Source organism: Ostrinia nubilalis, chromosome 8 (genome assembly GCF_963855985.1).
Source record: "Ostrinia nubilalis chromosome 8, ilOstNubi1.1, whole genome shotgun sequence".
NCBI lineage: Eukaryota > Metazoa > Arthropoda > Insecta > Lepidoptera > Crambidae > Ostrinia > Ostrinia nubilalis.
The window spans coordinates 6,232,541-6,250,146 of NC_087095.1; the positions used below are offsets into that span (position 1 = coordinate 6,232,541).

At 35.6% G+C, this 17,606-nt stretch overlaps 1 protein-coding gene across 1 annotated transcript in view; it reads left to right on the plus strand.

Moving 5' to 3' along the window:
- Positions 1-17,606, plus strand: part of LOC135073815 (RYamide receptor-like) — a 92,678-nt gene that overhangs the window by 61,907 nt on the left and 13,165 nt on the right. The window contains exons 5-6 of the mRNA XM_063968016.1: positions 2,148-2,306; positions 9,901-9,994. Coding sequence (XP_063824086.1) covers positions 2,148-2,306; positions 9,901-9,994 — 253 coding nt within the window. The remainder of the gene's footprint in view (positions 1-2,147; positions 2,307-9,900; positions 9,995-17,606) is intronic.

A 17,606-nucleotide genomic window follows, 5' to 3' on the forward strand; every position in this document is an offset into this window, starting at 1 on the left:
GTAAACCAGATACTTGTTAATGCTAGATAATAGGCACTGAAATCGGATTTAAATCTGATACGCAGTTAACTATGTACCCAGAATCCTGAAATGAACCTTGTGTGAGCTATACCTAAGCAATTAATTCTAATTGAACGAAATAGTTCCAGTGAAATCAGCCTATGTCCATTTTAATCAAATTTTCATTTACTTGCAATTATGATTGCGCTTCATTACTCATTTTCACGAATTTTAAATTAAGTAGGTTCCTACCTGTACTTGAAACATTCGAATTAAAATTCTTAAATTTTAGTTTGAAAACGGCACAGTTGAACAATTTAGATAACTAATTCAATAATAAATCAATACCTAGATAGATACTACATTACCAGTTTTGTTTGTTATTTGCAAGCTGACATGTAGGAATTTATAGCATTCAGGATTTCCTCTTCCTCGACCCGCCAAAAATGCGGGCCTTTCACTATTCCAACAAATTGTATTCGCCCACCCAATAATAATGCACGAAGACAAATCCTGGGACTGTAAGAATTATTTTACTTGGAGGCTTAGAGCAGCGGACTGTGGGCCTCGAGTAAAAGTGGTTGATTCTATCAATGGCTTTATTCCTGTTATAAGTCAAAGTCAAAATTTCTTTATTTAAATACTTTATTTTAATAGTAGGTACTTACAAATCGTCAAATAATTTGCTCTTAAGGAGTCTCTACACGTCTCATAATCTTTTTACCCTACCAGCGCTTCGAGACCAAGATTTGGCAAGTGCTGAGAAGAAGCGCCGCAACAAACTCAGCCACCACTGTCCGACGATTGATATAAATAAATATGTTACGGTTAATGTGATAAATTGAAAATTATTAATAATAACCGGTTATTATGAATAATTCCCGACAGTCGCGGTAAAAGTGATAAATTAATCACATTTAACAGTGATTATTTAATAATTCAGCCTTAGTACTAACAAATTTCATAAAAGAGAACAACATCTTGTGTACGTGTTCGTGTACAGCCAAAATTTTGAACGTTTTGATATCATATATTAATATAATTTGACATAATGAGTTTGGAATGTTTCTTGCATAATATTACTTTTCCATGATGCCTATAACATAATGTTTTGATTTAAAGTGAAAAATAGGTTAAGGTGCGGCGGGGGTGGCCCTTGGGCCACCCCTAAGCCGCCTATTTAGTTTTATACACACATAAATGACCTCATATTAATCACATTTACCAAATCATGCGGTAATTATTCATAATAACCGGCGATTATTCATAATTTTCACATTTATCACTTTGACCGTAACAACTACATAGAAATAGCAGAAGTAGGTACATGATTCAGGAGCAGTTCTCTGAAATTACCACTGAAAGTAAAATCTTTACATTTTTCCAAAAATAACCATTAGACGTCACACCAGTATACCTACTCGTAGTTTGTACATTTAACTGGCATGAGTTTTGTGCGACAATAAGCTTTATGCTAAATGATTTTTTAACAGCATCACCTCTGAAGGTCAGTAGGTAGGGACACTTTTTATAAAGGTCAGATATGACGTAGAGAGGCTTGGAATAAGATATATCGAAAGGGATTGGGATCCATTTGTTACATTTGATCGTCCTATCACAACGATCTGGATGGGGAATGTAATAATATCCTTGCTTCATAACATACAATTGTCATTTATTAGCACTTACTAATCTAGATGATATCAATTTGTGGTGACAGAGTAAAGCAGCGTGACAGTCAACAAATTGAACAGTGAACAAGCTGTACAATTGTTCTACATAATTATAACAACATTCCGCACTTCGTAGGGCATGCAATTTGGTCCGATTGAGCCAATTATATGGCTGTCTAATGACAACTACATGGCGGATACCAGGGTTGTAAGCTAAGTTATAAATAACACACACCATATAGAAGAAGAAGAAGCATATCTTCGTTCATACGTTCAACCAAATGACTTCCACTGCCAGACAAAGGCCTTCCCCAAGGATTTCCACAATTACCGGTCCTGCGCTGCCCGCATTTGGAAGAATGTACTAATAAAACTTTATGTAAATGATGCAATTCTGTATAGGTAATGTCGCCTCCCAGTAATAAAGATTCTTCTTCTTGATTTCTTTAGAGTTAAAAGTTGTTCTTTTTATAGGTTCTGTGGACAGCTCACGAGAACGATGAAGAATGGGCGTCGTGGCCGGGCATGCCGTACGTGTGGTTCGCGAGCCACTGGCTGGCCATGTCGCACTCCTGCTACAACCCCATCATATACTGCTACATGAACAACAAATATAGGAGAGGCTTCAAACAGGTAAATTCCCTATTCTTCATCTAATAAATAGGTACTCATTATAATCATCGTCATTTCAGCCATAAATAATGTAAAAAAATACATTTCAGAAATTATGTAATGTTCAAAAATCGACTGCCTGAAATGGTACTGAGGGCCTAGTGTGAGTTTTCATCAAACGCGCTCACTAGTGAGCGCGTCAAAAAATTACATTAAAATGTATGACGGATTGTACAGCGCCCCTAGCGGGAAACGTTCAAAAACTAAAATTTTCATCTAGTGAGCGCGTTTGATGTAAACTCACACTAAGCCCACTGAATCCGTCTGATAAATATGTCAAAATTTTCAAGTGTCTTCTACGCTGTGTGTGAAGATATCTATAACCTTTAAACTTTAACCCTCGTATAAATAAAAAAAAAACCTTATAAATTGATTTCCTTTTACAGGTGTCTTTTGTTCTCATTTGGGTAATAAAACAAAAGACAAATACCCAAGCGCGCGAAAACAGAATAGTGACAGACAGAAAAACAAAATAGAAACGTGTTGTGACATTTATGGTCTGTGTACAAAAATTAACGGCCTTGGGTGTCTCCAAAACAGCCGGAATTATTTTTTATAAATATTTTAGTCGTAGCTGCCAATGTTATTTTTTCAAATAAAGAAAAAAATTCTCTTGAAACATAAATTCGATTAATTTGAAACATAAATTCGATTATTTAGCCGGAAAATGCTGTATATTTTTACGAACCTCGAATACCAATAACCCATGATCGGTGTGTTTATTTATCGCGATAAAAATATTATTGGCTGATCGTAGCCATTCATTACAGGAATCGGTTGAAAATTTTCCAAATTTGCCGAATTTCGATTACACGTTATCTCCAAAATGAAACCCGATATGTACAAATGTACCTACATATTAAGTACTCGTACATGCACGTACGTACACACACACGTACTTGAAAACTGACTGTTTGGAATCAGTAATAAAACCTTTTTAAATTAATTTAATTAGGTATGCAACGCGACAGTTTAAAATTAAGTAATAAAAGTGATTGCAATATTTCTTACACCGTATTTATTTGACCAAAGCTCTGAAACAATAACGCTCAATACAGTAAAAAGTCTATTTTAATGATAGCGTACCTACCTATATCCTAGTGGAAAACCGACGAATGAAGTGGAAAAGTCAGTACCTACCTTCATGATTTACAAATACCTCACATCACTTCAGCCACAGGACATCTACTGCTAATAACAATAAATCATACCTAGTTAATCAAAAATATTGTACCTTCTGTGTCCGAGTGACGTAATGGTGTATTTTTAATTACCTTCATTTATTTCTGTTATAGAAAGCAATTTGTTTGCCGATCGATCATTATAATTGTATCGAGATTTATCACTGAATGAACGTGAAAATTCCTTGTAATTTATACCTTTTTCAAACTCGTTAATTTTCTAAGAAAAATCACTTGAAACCAGTGATTTTGACTGAACGCGTCGTTAACTCTTTACAAACTGGTCGTTTAGACCGTTATCAATAGGTAAGAACTATTGAGAATTTGTTATTAAGAAACAAGCTACTGCCCGCGGCTTTACCCGTAATTTTAATTCTGTCTGACACCAACAATATTAATCACGCTTTACATGTTTTACTTGACGTTGCTTTATGCGTCAAAGTTATCATGAAAAATTATAAAAATAGACGTTGCTTAAGACGTCAAAAGATATCACGAAAAATTATTCTAGAAGTAGTCATTAATTTTGCGCGGCAAGTCATTGCACCCGAGTCTACATGTTCTAACTAACTAACCGCAAATTCCCTAAAGAAACCACAAGTTAGGTACTATTTATGTATGTTGAATCCCTAATAATATCTATTCGGGTCATTCCATAAAAATCTGTATATTTTCGACGTCATTTTGTCCTAAACTTTTTTAAGATGCTTTTGAATACTTTATTAGTGTAAATTATAGTTTATGTATTAATTATGTTATGTCTAAAAGGGCCAGTCATTTTATGCTTTATTTTAGGAGAAATTATAATTTTAAGTTTTTTCATACTACATACTCCTATGTGACTTTTAATAAAGTATAAAACTTACAACCTTAACACTTATAGATAAGTTAATATACTTAATGTAGTTGTTTTGTTAATAATACCTACTATATAAAAAACGTTATTCCCTAACTAGTAACTTAGTCCCTAGCGCCGTTTAAAGCTAGGGCCTGACGGTCTAGGGACTGACGATTTGAAGTAAAATTTAACAAAAATGCAGATTAACTTTATATTATAAGATGCTTGATACGATGTGCCGAAAATAGCCGAAAAACCACACTTAAATACTATTAAATTATATACAATTTCCTATTGTAATCAATAAAGCTACTCAACTAGGGACTGACGAAGTGACTGTATCAACACATGTTTTCGCAACAACTGGCACGTTTGCACTAATTCAAAAAACGGCTGCCGCAAAGCCAGTATGGTCTGAGGATAACTTCGTATCGTACTTTAAACTCAACTAAATGTCATTCACTCTAAATACACATTAAAGCGCAAAATTATAAAATCAGTGCGTGGCGAGGGAATGACGCTAAAAGCTGTGGACTCTTTTTCAACTAAAGAAAATCAAATTATTGTTTATTGAAACCGCAAAATATAAATAGAATTTGGTGTAATATAGGTTTGAATAGAATATTCGTTAATTATAATAAAGGATCAAGTTGATGTTTTTATAAATATGGGTTCCAAAACACAAACTTTTGGAGTACGGACATGCCTAGGGAATGACGTTTTGGGTCATTTAAAAGGAATTTAAGATGTTTGAAAAATAGTTTAAAAAAATATAAATGGGTGATGAATAAAACACCATTGCGAGCTGTTATTTAACAATTTTGGAATAAAATATTAACAAATATTTCTTGTGAAATGTGGCGCGGACTAAGAGTTGACATATTTTTGTGGAATGACCCATTCACACAGTTTTATTCACTAATTGAATATGTCGCTTACACAATTTGAGAGTAAGAGACTGACTGTAACCGTACGAGATGATATAAAAGGAAAAAATAAATAAATAAAGATTAAAAGTAAAAAACTTAAGCATTTTTCAAAACTTATTCATTTAAGGTGCATTCTAGCTACCATTGTTACAAAAACCATAAAGTAAAGCTCCTTAATATCAAGCCTCCACACTATCTAACCATTCCAATCGTTTCGTATCGATCCAAAGATAACGATTGCTAGAGGTCTGAGCCGTGATCGATAATTGGGATTTATCGTAGCCAACCCATCGTTACTCTGAGAACAACTTCAACGTTTTAGCGTTGCCCGTAAAATAAATATAGATTTATGTCGGCATCATAAACATCGTTAGTGTACACCATTATAATAGGAAATATCTTTGTGAAGCACACACCGTAAGGTAATAAAAAACATCTATATTAATAATACAAACAACCGCAGGGAGTTTGTCAGCGTATTTCTCATTCAAGCACAGTTCAAGCAGCTTAAGTAAAGGAATATTATTATTTTTCAGACATTCTGCTTTCAACCGGTTTTTTCTGAAGTAGGTCAAAATGACGATTAAAACTCCAAAACTCGATTCACTATTTTAATTAAAAATTTAAAGCCTACGGTCAGTAATTCAGATTTAAACACTAATATTTGTTAACTGTTCCATTGTTTATATCGAAACTTATGTCTATTTTGTAGGAAAAACTTTCAAATTTACTTAATAAGTCCCATGTTTTTGGACCCCTTAATTCCGTCACAGATTCCGTCATAAGCAGCTGACGTCAGCTAAAACAGATTTAGTGACAGAGCTTAGTTTTGTTGACCTTAATTCGAGCTGCAGGCAAATTACTTGAAAATTACAACTCTAATAAGCAGAAATATTTTTTGATGTATTTTCTGCATTAAAAAACCCCTTTCTGGCAGAGGAAAATCGAAATAAAAGCTTAGAACTTCATGCGAACGAAGTTACGCTAAAGAAAGTTACCATTATTATGAAATTATCGTTCTCTGTTTCAAATTAAAAATAGATAACCAAACAAAGTGAAGAGGAAAATATTGCGCCCTCTTGTTCTCAATTTATTGGGAAAAAAGCTCAAAAGATATAATATGAGCCGCTTAACTAGACGTAGCTATTAAAAATGAACAGGGTGTGGGGCGGATTCGCAAAAACTCGAACGGTATACAGACTAAGCTTCTGAGTAGAAAATTACCTATTAGATATCTCTCGGAAAATTATAAGTATTTTTTGTTTCAACGAAGAGTCCTTATTATGAAACTCAAGCCGAATCAATCGTAAAAGTCAAGCATCACCTATAATAATATTGACATTATACCAATTGCAAGAAATTCTTATAATTTTTGTTTGTTTTTTTTTTTATTTATTATACCTAACTTATTATCTTTACCATGATTTAAAATTTAAAAATATCTCACAGCGTGAAATACAATTGATAACGAAAGTTCGTAGGTTCTAGTTCCACTTAAGGCAGTAGATTTTTAATAAATTTTAACCAGCACGAATCATTACCTACTCGTACCATGTAGAAATAAATGTATCGACGGAGAACCACGAAATAAATTCCTTGGTAATATTACCTGGTAATGTCATGAATTCTGTGGAAATCCCACATAAACCAGGGTACTGTCGTGGCATAAGTATCTAAATCCATTAAAGAGACTGTTATCTCAATAATTTAAAGGAGGGTATTTTTTCGCACTTCCTTAAACATTAAGGGATACTTTAAAATATTTGTTTTTTTTATGGGGATTGACGACAGTTTTCATAATATAATTGGCACATAATGTGGTAAAAATAGCCAACTAAGTAATTTATTAAATTGCATATAAATTTTTCCATTAGTGAGCTCATTGATACTAAACAAACAAAAAACACGAGCCGGTAGAGGTGTGGGCAGGCCTCCCACTAGGTGGACCGACGATCTGGTGAAGGTCGCGGGAGGTACCTGGGGCGGCGCAGTACCGGTCTTTGTGGAAAACCTTGGGGGAGGCCTTTGTCCAGCAGTGGAAGTCTTTCGGCTGAAACAAACGAAACAAAAGACTAAATGGCCATTTACTATCAATGATTTACCCACCTAAGTAAGTACCTAAGTAAAACAATATTGTAGAAATGTTTTACCTACTTTAGTTTTGTTTTTGTACATTTCTCCGGACGCGTAGGTGGTAATTTGTCTACCATGAAAATATTTATTACGAGGACGCTAAAGAATTACTTTGATTATACGAAATTACGTCTCGTCTAGTATAAGTATTGGGTAAAAGATAAATTGATGTACAAACTATAAATACTTGTAATTTAGTATATTTAACGACTCTTGACAACAAGCCCGGCGGCTTGGTGGTTGGATTTCAAAAGAATCATGTTGACAACTTGTCAAAAGTCGACGACTCATGTCGGCGAGTTGGTTGGTCTGATATGTAAACTGCATCATCACTACATACTTACTTAGTAAAACAAAGTAGCTTTCCTCTCTCTCTGTCCCTATTTATGCTTAGATCTTTAAAACTACGCAACGGATTTTGATGCGGTTTTTTAATTAGATAGAGTGTTTAAAGATGAAGGTTTATGTATACTTAATACATGCATATCAGCATTGCACCCGTGCAAAGCCCAAGCGGGTCGCTAGTTAAGTTATACTTAAACGTTGTGCCCCTGTAGGTATGTAACCTGCTAATTTTATAAAATGTCTCAAACAAGGACAGAACCTATATATACATAAAGGTTTCGTGTAGACTTTGATAATGAATTAATAATTTAAAAGCTTGAGCAATGCACAAGTTAAAAAAACAATCATAAAGTGCCTTTGAAATGTTTCATGAGAAGAATTTTCTTGAAACCTTTCCTAGAGAACGCTTGTGTTATAATTAATATTCACATTTTAGATTTGGATTAGTTTTTATAATGCATAGAGTCAGACTGTAATGTTAATCAGGATTAAAACTTTTGTAAGTGTAAATTGATTTTATCTTTACACACGATTAATAAAGGTACTTTAATCATTATAATTGGATAATGTTTTTCAAGTGTACGTAGTTAAAAGTGAGCTTTACCCAATTTACCTTCAAATATAAATCCACGGAACAAACTTTTGGGCCTGCCAATCAGATTAATTAGGTGTCTACACCTTAATTAAATTGGATGGTGTGCTTCTACTTAGTCTGTTTTAATTACAAAGAACTTTTATTACCTAACTACTGACCTAATACACCACAGCCAGCCATTTTAGGGAGAACTCAGATAATAGATAAATTATTGACTTCCACTCCTACGTCATCAATACAGATATAGTTCTTGTAACTCACGAAGGCGAGTGAGCTTTACTTGTGTGTGTACGTGTAGGTACATGCACATAACGATAGTGTAAAGTCTGTCAAAACTTTTGAATAACCCTCCTTCTGGCGCAGTCGGGTAAAAACGAACAGTAGCGAGCCACCACATAAATGTACTAAAGCTCACTCGCCTTCGTGAATTGCAATAACTATACATAAGTACATTTATTAGTAGGTCTCAAAATAAATTATATTGGCAATTAAAAGAACTGGCAAGACTTTGAATTGAATTTCTAGACATATTTAAATGGATGCTCTAGAATCTAGATATAGGTAAGTAAGCCATAATGTAAGAAAAATATTGCTGAAACCTTATTTACAAAATGAAAAGTGCTTTCGTTTTCTTTGCCTAACTTTGAATAGCTTTCAAAATGTTACTTACTTTGTCCAAAGTAATACTTTTATACGCTCCATTATATGCCTGGAAAGACATTACGTAGTTTGAAAGGATATCTTACCTTGTAATATGGTTGGTACTTAAGTGTAATCAATTCATACTTTACTGAGAGTATGTACCAATAAAAGTCACCAAAATTACATTTATACGACTTCTACCGATCATTAATAATTAACATGTAATGTCAAAATTATACTGTGGTTGTACCACAGAATAATAATAAGTACTATTGTCCACTCACGCACATTGCCCGCGGGCGGCGTGACCGGAGGGAGCGGCAAGCGTTCGGCGAACGAACGAGCAATGTTCGGTTCGCGGGCGAACATGGAAGAAGACGATCCTGACGCACTCTCTTCAACGACTTTGCACTAAACAGTCTCGATACTATTGTATACCGAATAGACAATTAATTTTATACAGTCCACTCTTTTCATTTATTAACTTCCACTACACTCACTATCGAAGTAACAACTATACTATTTGTACTACATACATGTTTTATACGTTAATTAAAAGTCCTAAAATTACACAATGAGCCAAGAAAAATTTATGAAAATTAAATGGGAGCCATTTTTTTATGCAGTACTTAGCAGGTATTTAGTGAGTTGCAGTCTAGGATGATACTTACCTGCCGTGTGAGTGCCTATTCTCTCTCGCCTTGAAAAGACCCGGATTATAGACTCGGGAAAGACTTCAGTAAGCAGTGAATTCCAGTCCCTAGCTGTTCCCATAAAAAGAGCTAGAAAAACGTTTTTCTTGTGATGTTTCTCACGCACAGTGACAAGGAAATAATTGTGTACAAATTCGACTTGCACTTGGCCCGTTTTTAATAGGATTTCTTTGTGGCAGGCCCTCGGCGGATGCCTGTGTTTGAAATTCAACGACGCGAGCCGGTCGTACCAGCGCGAGCGTTCCAGCGTTTGCGAAGGGGTGCCGCTGTCGGGTAAAGTAATGATAATTATTTTCTTTTACTATATTATTTTAAGACCGAATCATACAGGGTGTACGAGACAACTGCCCCGGGGGCCCCCCACATAAAGCTACAAAGGTGACAGTTCTAATTTTGGAATCGCTTTAAAGTCCTGAATGCTTACCATGAGTTTATGATTATGTGTTCTCTAGCGACAGCGTAAAAAATGACATGAAAAATGTATGACAAATTGTGACCTTAAAACTGTTATTGTGTAGTAGTCCCCAGAGTAGCCTTTGTAATAAAGTGCTCATAAAAATTCATAAAATTTCGAAAGCTTAGCGTATGATCACTTTATAAGCTACAATACCTTCTAATATTATAAATGCGAAAGTAACTGTCAGTTTGTGTCGCTTTCACACCTCAACACTGGGATAGTTTGAGTCCTGGGAAAGGACATATTTTATCCCAGTATTTGAAAAAAAAAATCACGCTTTGGAAACCGCGGGCAGAAACCTAGTCAATTATAATTGGAACGTTATTATGAAATCGCTTAAAATAACTTTCTTAGAACGAGAACTTACGTCGACTAATCAAATACCTCATAGAATTATTTTAATATTCGATGGTACTCACTGTATAGGCTCATGCTCACGTACACCCTGTATGTTAAATAGAAAATAAATTCTTAGATAGAGATCGTTGTCTACGCGAGATAGCTGAAATATTTTGTGATAATAAAAGACGTTCGCTATATTGACGTGTGCCCTTGAAATACAACTTCTGGGAATAAAAAAAAACAGGCTAAATGCCAATCACTACAGTTTAAATCCGGTTTACATTGATTTCAGCTGTTCTAAAGATAACCATGAGGAACAAATACTCCTATTTTTGATCGATACACTAGCATCTATCACATTTCGTTTTGTTTGGCAACGATTTATCGAAATATTTTTGGTTGAAATCAATTTCTTACATGATTGTGAAGTCTAACTATTAATTCTATATTTTCTGTTCTGATAAATAGTCAAAACTTTTATACTTTTATCAAAGTCAGTCCAGTAATTATGCTCGTAGATTGCATTCGTTGCGTAAAGAAGTAGGTAACAAACATCCATCCATCCTCACTTTCGCGTTTATAGTATTACGACATAATACTAATGTACCAATTACTTTAGGATAAATTAAAAATTCCACAGAAAGAGCATTTTGTTCTAAGATTAATTTGAGCAAACATTTCAAATATAAGAACCTAGGTATAAATATCAAATTATTATAAATGCTTTAACGTTGTGACTTCTTTCGCCACAAATTCCTATTTATAAAACCTACCTTTACAAGAACGTAATAAGAAGGCACGTTTAATTTAGTCGAAAAATCTTTTATCTTTAAGAAGCACTAGCAGTTCATAAAACAAATTATTTTTAATGTTACTGAAGTTTCTTGGTCAAATTAAAATATTATTACGAGCTAGGCTCAGTTCAAACAAAACTCCTTGTAACTAAAGTAAGTATTTAATGAAATTTTTACTTTAAAAAGGTAAAGGTTATCGTTATAAAAAGTAATGATCCAAACAGCTTTTTACTTTAGTTAGACTTTTAGGGTGGATTTTATTTAGTCGTCTATCAACCTTTTATTTGTGCTTAATGTACTATATTAATAAATTTATTCTATACTTATAATAAATCTGTAGAGAGGTCAATTCTGTACATGAAATATATTTTCAAAATAACTATCAGGGGGTGATTAGTGATCGATACTGATGCCAAAAATGCAATCAGTAAAATTTTTGTCTGTCTGTCTGTCTGTCTGTCTGTCTGTCTGTCTGTCTGTATGTTCCTAATAGAAACAAAAACTACTCGACGGATTTTAACGAAACTTGGTACAATTATTCTTCATACTCCTGGGCAGGTTATAGGATACTTAAGAATTCCCACGGGAACGGGCATTAGCGGGAAAATCCTTTTGTATGAAAAATCTAAACCGCTTAAGTTAGACGTTTGAAATTTGGCAAGCAGGTACCTTAGTAAACTTAAAGCTTAGTTATAACAGGATATTGCAAAATTCCTACGGGAACGGGAATTAGCGAGAAAAAACATTTGTATGAAAAAAATTAAGCCGCGTAAGATAGACGCCTGAAATTTGGCATGCAGGTACCTTAGTAAACTTAAAGCTTAGTTATAACAGGATATTGCAAAATTCCTACGGGAACGGGAATTAGCGAGAAAAAACATTTGTATGAAAAAATCTAAGCCACGTAAGATAGACGCTTGAAATTTGGCATGCAGGTACCTTAGTAAATTTAAAGCTTAGTTACAACAGGATATTGCAAAATTCTCACGGGAACGGGAGTTAGCGGGAAAAAACATTTGTATGAAAAACTAAACCGCGTAAGTTAGACGCTTAAAATTTGGCATGCAGGTACCTTAGTAAACTTAAAGCTTAGTTACAACAGGATATTGAAAAATTCCCACGGGAACGGGAGTTAGCGGGAAAAAACATTTGTATGAAAAAATCTAAACCGCGTAAGATAGTTGAAGGGGGTAAAACGGGATCCACGCGTACGAAGTCGCGGGCGGCCGCTAGTAGGTAATAAATCTTATAAAAACCTAACATCGGTACATTTTAAATCTAGGACTATGTAACTGAACTTTTTTAACCTATTTTAAGTTTTAATTGTTTAAAAAAGTTCCATCACGGGGGATTGTTTAAATTTTAAAAGTGATGGGCAGTTGTCCATCACGATAAATAAGTTTATCAAAGCTCTAAGAAAAACAACAAAACTATCGTTACATTTTTAAGCAATGCACAGGTCCCACTTTCTTGTTTTATTTTCACATCTTTAATCTGAGTCTTGAGTTTGGTATATTTCCAAATAATTGGAAAATCGCCGCCATATCACCCATTTTTAAATGTGGTTCGAAAAAAGCACCAGATAATTATCGTCCAATAGCCCTCCTAAGCACTCTTTCTAAGGTTCTTGAAAGGATAGTTAGTAATCGCTTAGTACCATTCCTGGAAACAAACAACATCATTTCCGATAGTCAGTTCGGTTTCAGAAAGCACAAATCGACTGAGGACGCGGTGACGCTTCTCACAAATTTAGTATCTGCCCACGTTGATAATGGCAGGTGTTGCCTAGCGGTGTTCATCGACCTTGCTAAGGCATTTGACACTGTGTCAGTAGGCCTGCTCTTAAAAAAGCTGGAATCTGTCGGGGTACGAGGAGTCTCGCACAACTGGCTGAAGAGTTACCTAACAAACCGCAGGCAACGTGTAAAAATTGGTGGTCAATTAAGTTCGGAGCGTCCCATCGACTTTGGAGTTCCTCAGGGTAGCGTCCTTGGGCCTATTCTCTTCAATCTTTACCTGAACGACATACTTAAACTGCAATTGAAAAACGCTAACCTCATAGCCTATGCAGATGACACAGCTATCTTGTTTCACAGCGACGACTGGAAGAGCGTTTACGCTATTGCTGAGGAGGGTCTCTCCGAGGTAGCAAAAGCTTTCAATAATAACTTACTTACTATGAATGTCACAAAAACCAAATATTTGGCCTTCTCAAAAACCATTGTGGCTAGCCCACCTGCCTCTTTGACCCTCCGAGTGCATAGCTGTTCATTGGGACAAAACTCAAACTGTTCTTGTGGCAACATTGATCGCACCTCTACAATGAAGTACCTTGGAGTTACACTGGACGAAAACTTAACATACAAAACGCATATATCGATACTCTCGGGCCGGGTAAGGAAACTAATCTTTGTTATGAAAAGACTCAGAGACTGTTCCCCGCCAGACATTCTTAAAACAGTATATATCTCCCTGTGTCAATCAATCATACAATACTGTATTGCTGTGTGGGGCAGTGCTGGTAAAACCTTCTTCATCCAGCTGGAGCGAGCTCAACGTGCTCTCATCAAGGTCGCACTGAAGAAACCCTTCCGTTTTCCCACAGACGACCTTTACAGGGAATTTGGCGTACTACGGGTAAGACAATTATTTGTCTTATGTGCTATGATCAGGACGCATAGAAGCCTACAATCTCACCCACACTATAAAGACGTTATTTCAAGACGAGTATATAAAGCCCCTCTACCGCAGTTGCGTTCTCTGATGTCTCGGCGTAGCCCAGCCTTTTCATTGCCAAACACCTACAACAAATTATGCAAATTGTGCGACCTCAGAGACAAACCCTTATCCTTATGCAAAGTAATGACGAAAATGAAGCTTCTAGAATTAAATTACAATGAAACAGAAGATTTAATTTAGCAAAGCACAACACATACGCACATATAACACACAACACACACACACACTCACACACACACACACACACACACACACACACACACACACACACACACACAAAACACACACACACACACAAAACACATACACCAGATAGATATATTATATAGTTAATAAGTTTAAATTAAGCAAAGTAATATGTTTTAAAATACTGCATGCAATCTGTAACTTGCTCAATTTCTAAGAACGCCTCGTTTTGATAACTGCACTCTCTGAAACCCAAGATACAAGCTATACTGCTTAGTTTGGGTCTCACTGGAAAATATTTAAATAGGTCAATAACTAGTGCATAGTTTAAGTACATTGTTATTTTAGTCAAGAATATGTATATCTTTTTGGAAATAAAATATTATTATTATTATTATTATGTTTGTACGCTTTGGAGCTCACGGGTCAGAAGTGGCCCGGTCCTTTATAAGGCTTGCGTGGGGATACAGATCCAACACGTAGAGGCCGTTTTAAGCGCAAAATAATCGACAAAAGTGAAAGTGGTGCACATGCTGGATCTAGTCTCTGACTATATCATGGGATGTAGCCAGAGACCATCCCCAGCCTGTGCACAGGAGCTATTGCAGTTATTGGACAATGGACTAGGGTTATGGATGTTTATTATTATTATTATTATTTTATTGAAAATGAGAGTGAACAATATTTTCAACCAAATACTTTACTTGCTTCTGAAATACGTCTAAAGTCGACGCTGGCAATTTTCGTAAGCATTAGTTACCTAAAATCTAACCCAAAATTATCACCACTCAAGTTGACATTATGATACGTACAAATCATATTGCCTATCTAGAATTGATAATCCCTAACATCCATTGATAATAACGGTTACAATATACATAGGTATCCACCTAATAAATCTAATTTACAGGCACTAGAAGGCACTCGTATACCGAGATAAGCTGAAATGAAATGAATACAGATACGCAACGGTTATTTTGTGCAATTCAATGCAAAGTACATCCCACGTGGTATAACGAACGAGTTGCATCATATCACGATACCACGATACTAAATAACCATATAAAAAGGCACCTCTCTCGCTATGACGTCAGAATGAAAATGTGAGAGAACAGCCCTTCCTGTTTAGTCCCTAGAGCAGGGTTTCCCAAACTATGGGTCGCGACTCAGTGGTGGGTCGCGAGCGAACATTGAGTGGGCCCTGCCTGTAGAACGACACACCACCCTACAGATCCGAGTCCTTTATTTAGGGATATTGGTAACGGTTAAATTTCCTATAGGTGGGTCCCGAGTCTGGGAACTTGTATTAGATGAGTCGTAGCCCAGACAACTTTGGGAACCACTGCCCTAGAGCACTACCCTCTATGACACCCATCTAACAATAAAAAACTACATAATTTGAAAGGTATAAAGATCAGTTTACTTCAGAACCTACGTAATTTTACGCGCATTGAATCGGGACTCTATAATGCAGCGGTTCCCGAATGGTGGTCCGCGGAACCCTGGGGTTCCGTGGAAAGGCCGCAAGGGTTCCGTAAAAAATATTATCCCACGTTTCGTGACCGACGTTGTTCGCTCGCACCACACTCGCACCGACTTGTTTACGCACAAGGGAGGGGCAGGGCGTGCGGGCGGAGTAGTACGGGGGTTCCGCTAGGAAAAGTATAATTTATAATCAATTAGTGTTCCTTGGCAAAAAAAAATTGGGAAACCCTGCTATAATATGCGTCACTTCGTAAAAAATAAACCACGCTGTGCCAAAAATTCTTGCTGACCTAAAGAAAGAACATAAGCCTAGCATTTCAATGGACTGCTTTCGTAGATAAAATCAAACAAATTCAACGTAACACATAGCTAAGAGGGTTTCGTCTATCCATCTTAATTCTGCTGGTAGTGAAGTTTGTTATACAATTATCATGGACAAGTAAGAACAACTGCTCGGTCAGGAATTCGCCTCTATCAGCAACCGAGTTACCGCAGTTTAGCAAACTTTGTAATGTAACACAAAATAATGTTCGAACTAAGTCGAAAGTCTTAAGTCATGATCGAGCTATGAAGTACAAAGCAACTTGGGCTGGGTTGCACCATCTTACTTTAACTTTAACAAACATCAAAAGTCTGTCTAACTCCATACAAAATACACCGGTTGTCGTTATAGTCATAATTAAAATAAGGTGGTGCAACTCAGCCTTAGAGTAAGTAGGTTTGTTAAAATTACTAAAGATTAATAAAAATGTGTTACATTTAGTTCTTTTTACAAACGTTTATTGAGAACCTTAGTTATTCACATTCCTCGTTGTTAACGACCTGTGTGATAGTTCACCAAATCCTACAGTAGGTAGATATTAATTAAACACAGGTCAGCAGTCCGAAACCGCCCCACAGATCACTTATGTACTAAAGTTATTTTTATAGTAAAAATATCATTATACCGTTAACAGATTATGTTCTATTCTCGTTATTTTATTTAATGTACTTGGAACAATTATGGAGTCATATTTTAGGTCTACCTTTATCTTATTTTGTATTTATTTAATAAATTGATATTTTATTTTAACTGCAGCGCCCTCTGTTGCGCGCCTTTTTGTCATGAAGTGTTATGAACCGACACGAATTTTATCGATAAACCGTCACTGTCAAAAGGGCGCTTATTTGGCGTAATAACCCCCATGTTGTTGGTACCCGCTGAAAACCAGCTTCGTAACTTGACGACTTATGTCATGTCACGATTTTCGCTGAGCGGGCGCCTTTTCTGTATGGTTCAGTAATTTAACCTCTGTACATGTATGCACATAAATGTTAATGCTGAATAAAGGTATTCTATTCTATTCTATATAATGGCGAATTAAATTTTGTTGCTTTTGCTTTAATTTTTAAGTTATTTCTGGATAGAAGTCCAGAAAAAACTTTACCTCTCCTTCATTTTCTTTTGGCTCTTTCAGATTGACATTAAAGTACCTTTTTAAAGTATTTCCCAAAAGGAATTGCTATTTACCTTCCCTTTGCATATCGTTGTATCATTTGAGACGGATATTTAATGATGTCGTTCGCATCAATCATAATGTCAAAGTTTTGCGTTTACTGAAGTTAACGTTGTTCATTGACTAAGGTTATGTTGACTGATTAAATAGTGACTTAGACATCTATAATAAATAATGTATAAAGAAGTCGAAGCTTTGCACTACATTGCTCTGAAAAGGATAGTGCCAGGGTCTGGACTAAAGTAAGGTGTACGGATGCAATATGGTTAAGTTCAACATAGCGAGTGTTATTTAATGCCACAATCGCGAAATCTTATGCGTAGTACGTATACATCGATGATATTTTGTATGTAAATCATTCAAAACAAAACTCTTTTTTTCTCTTA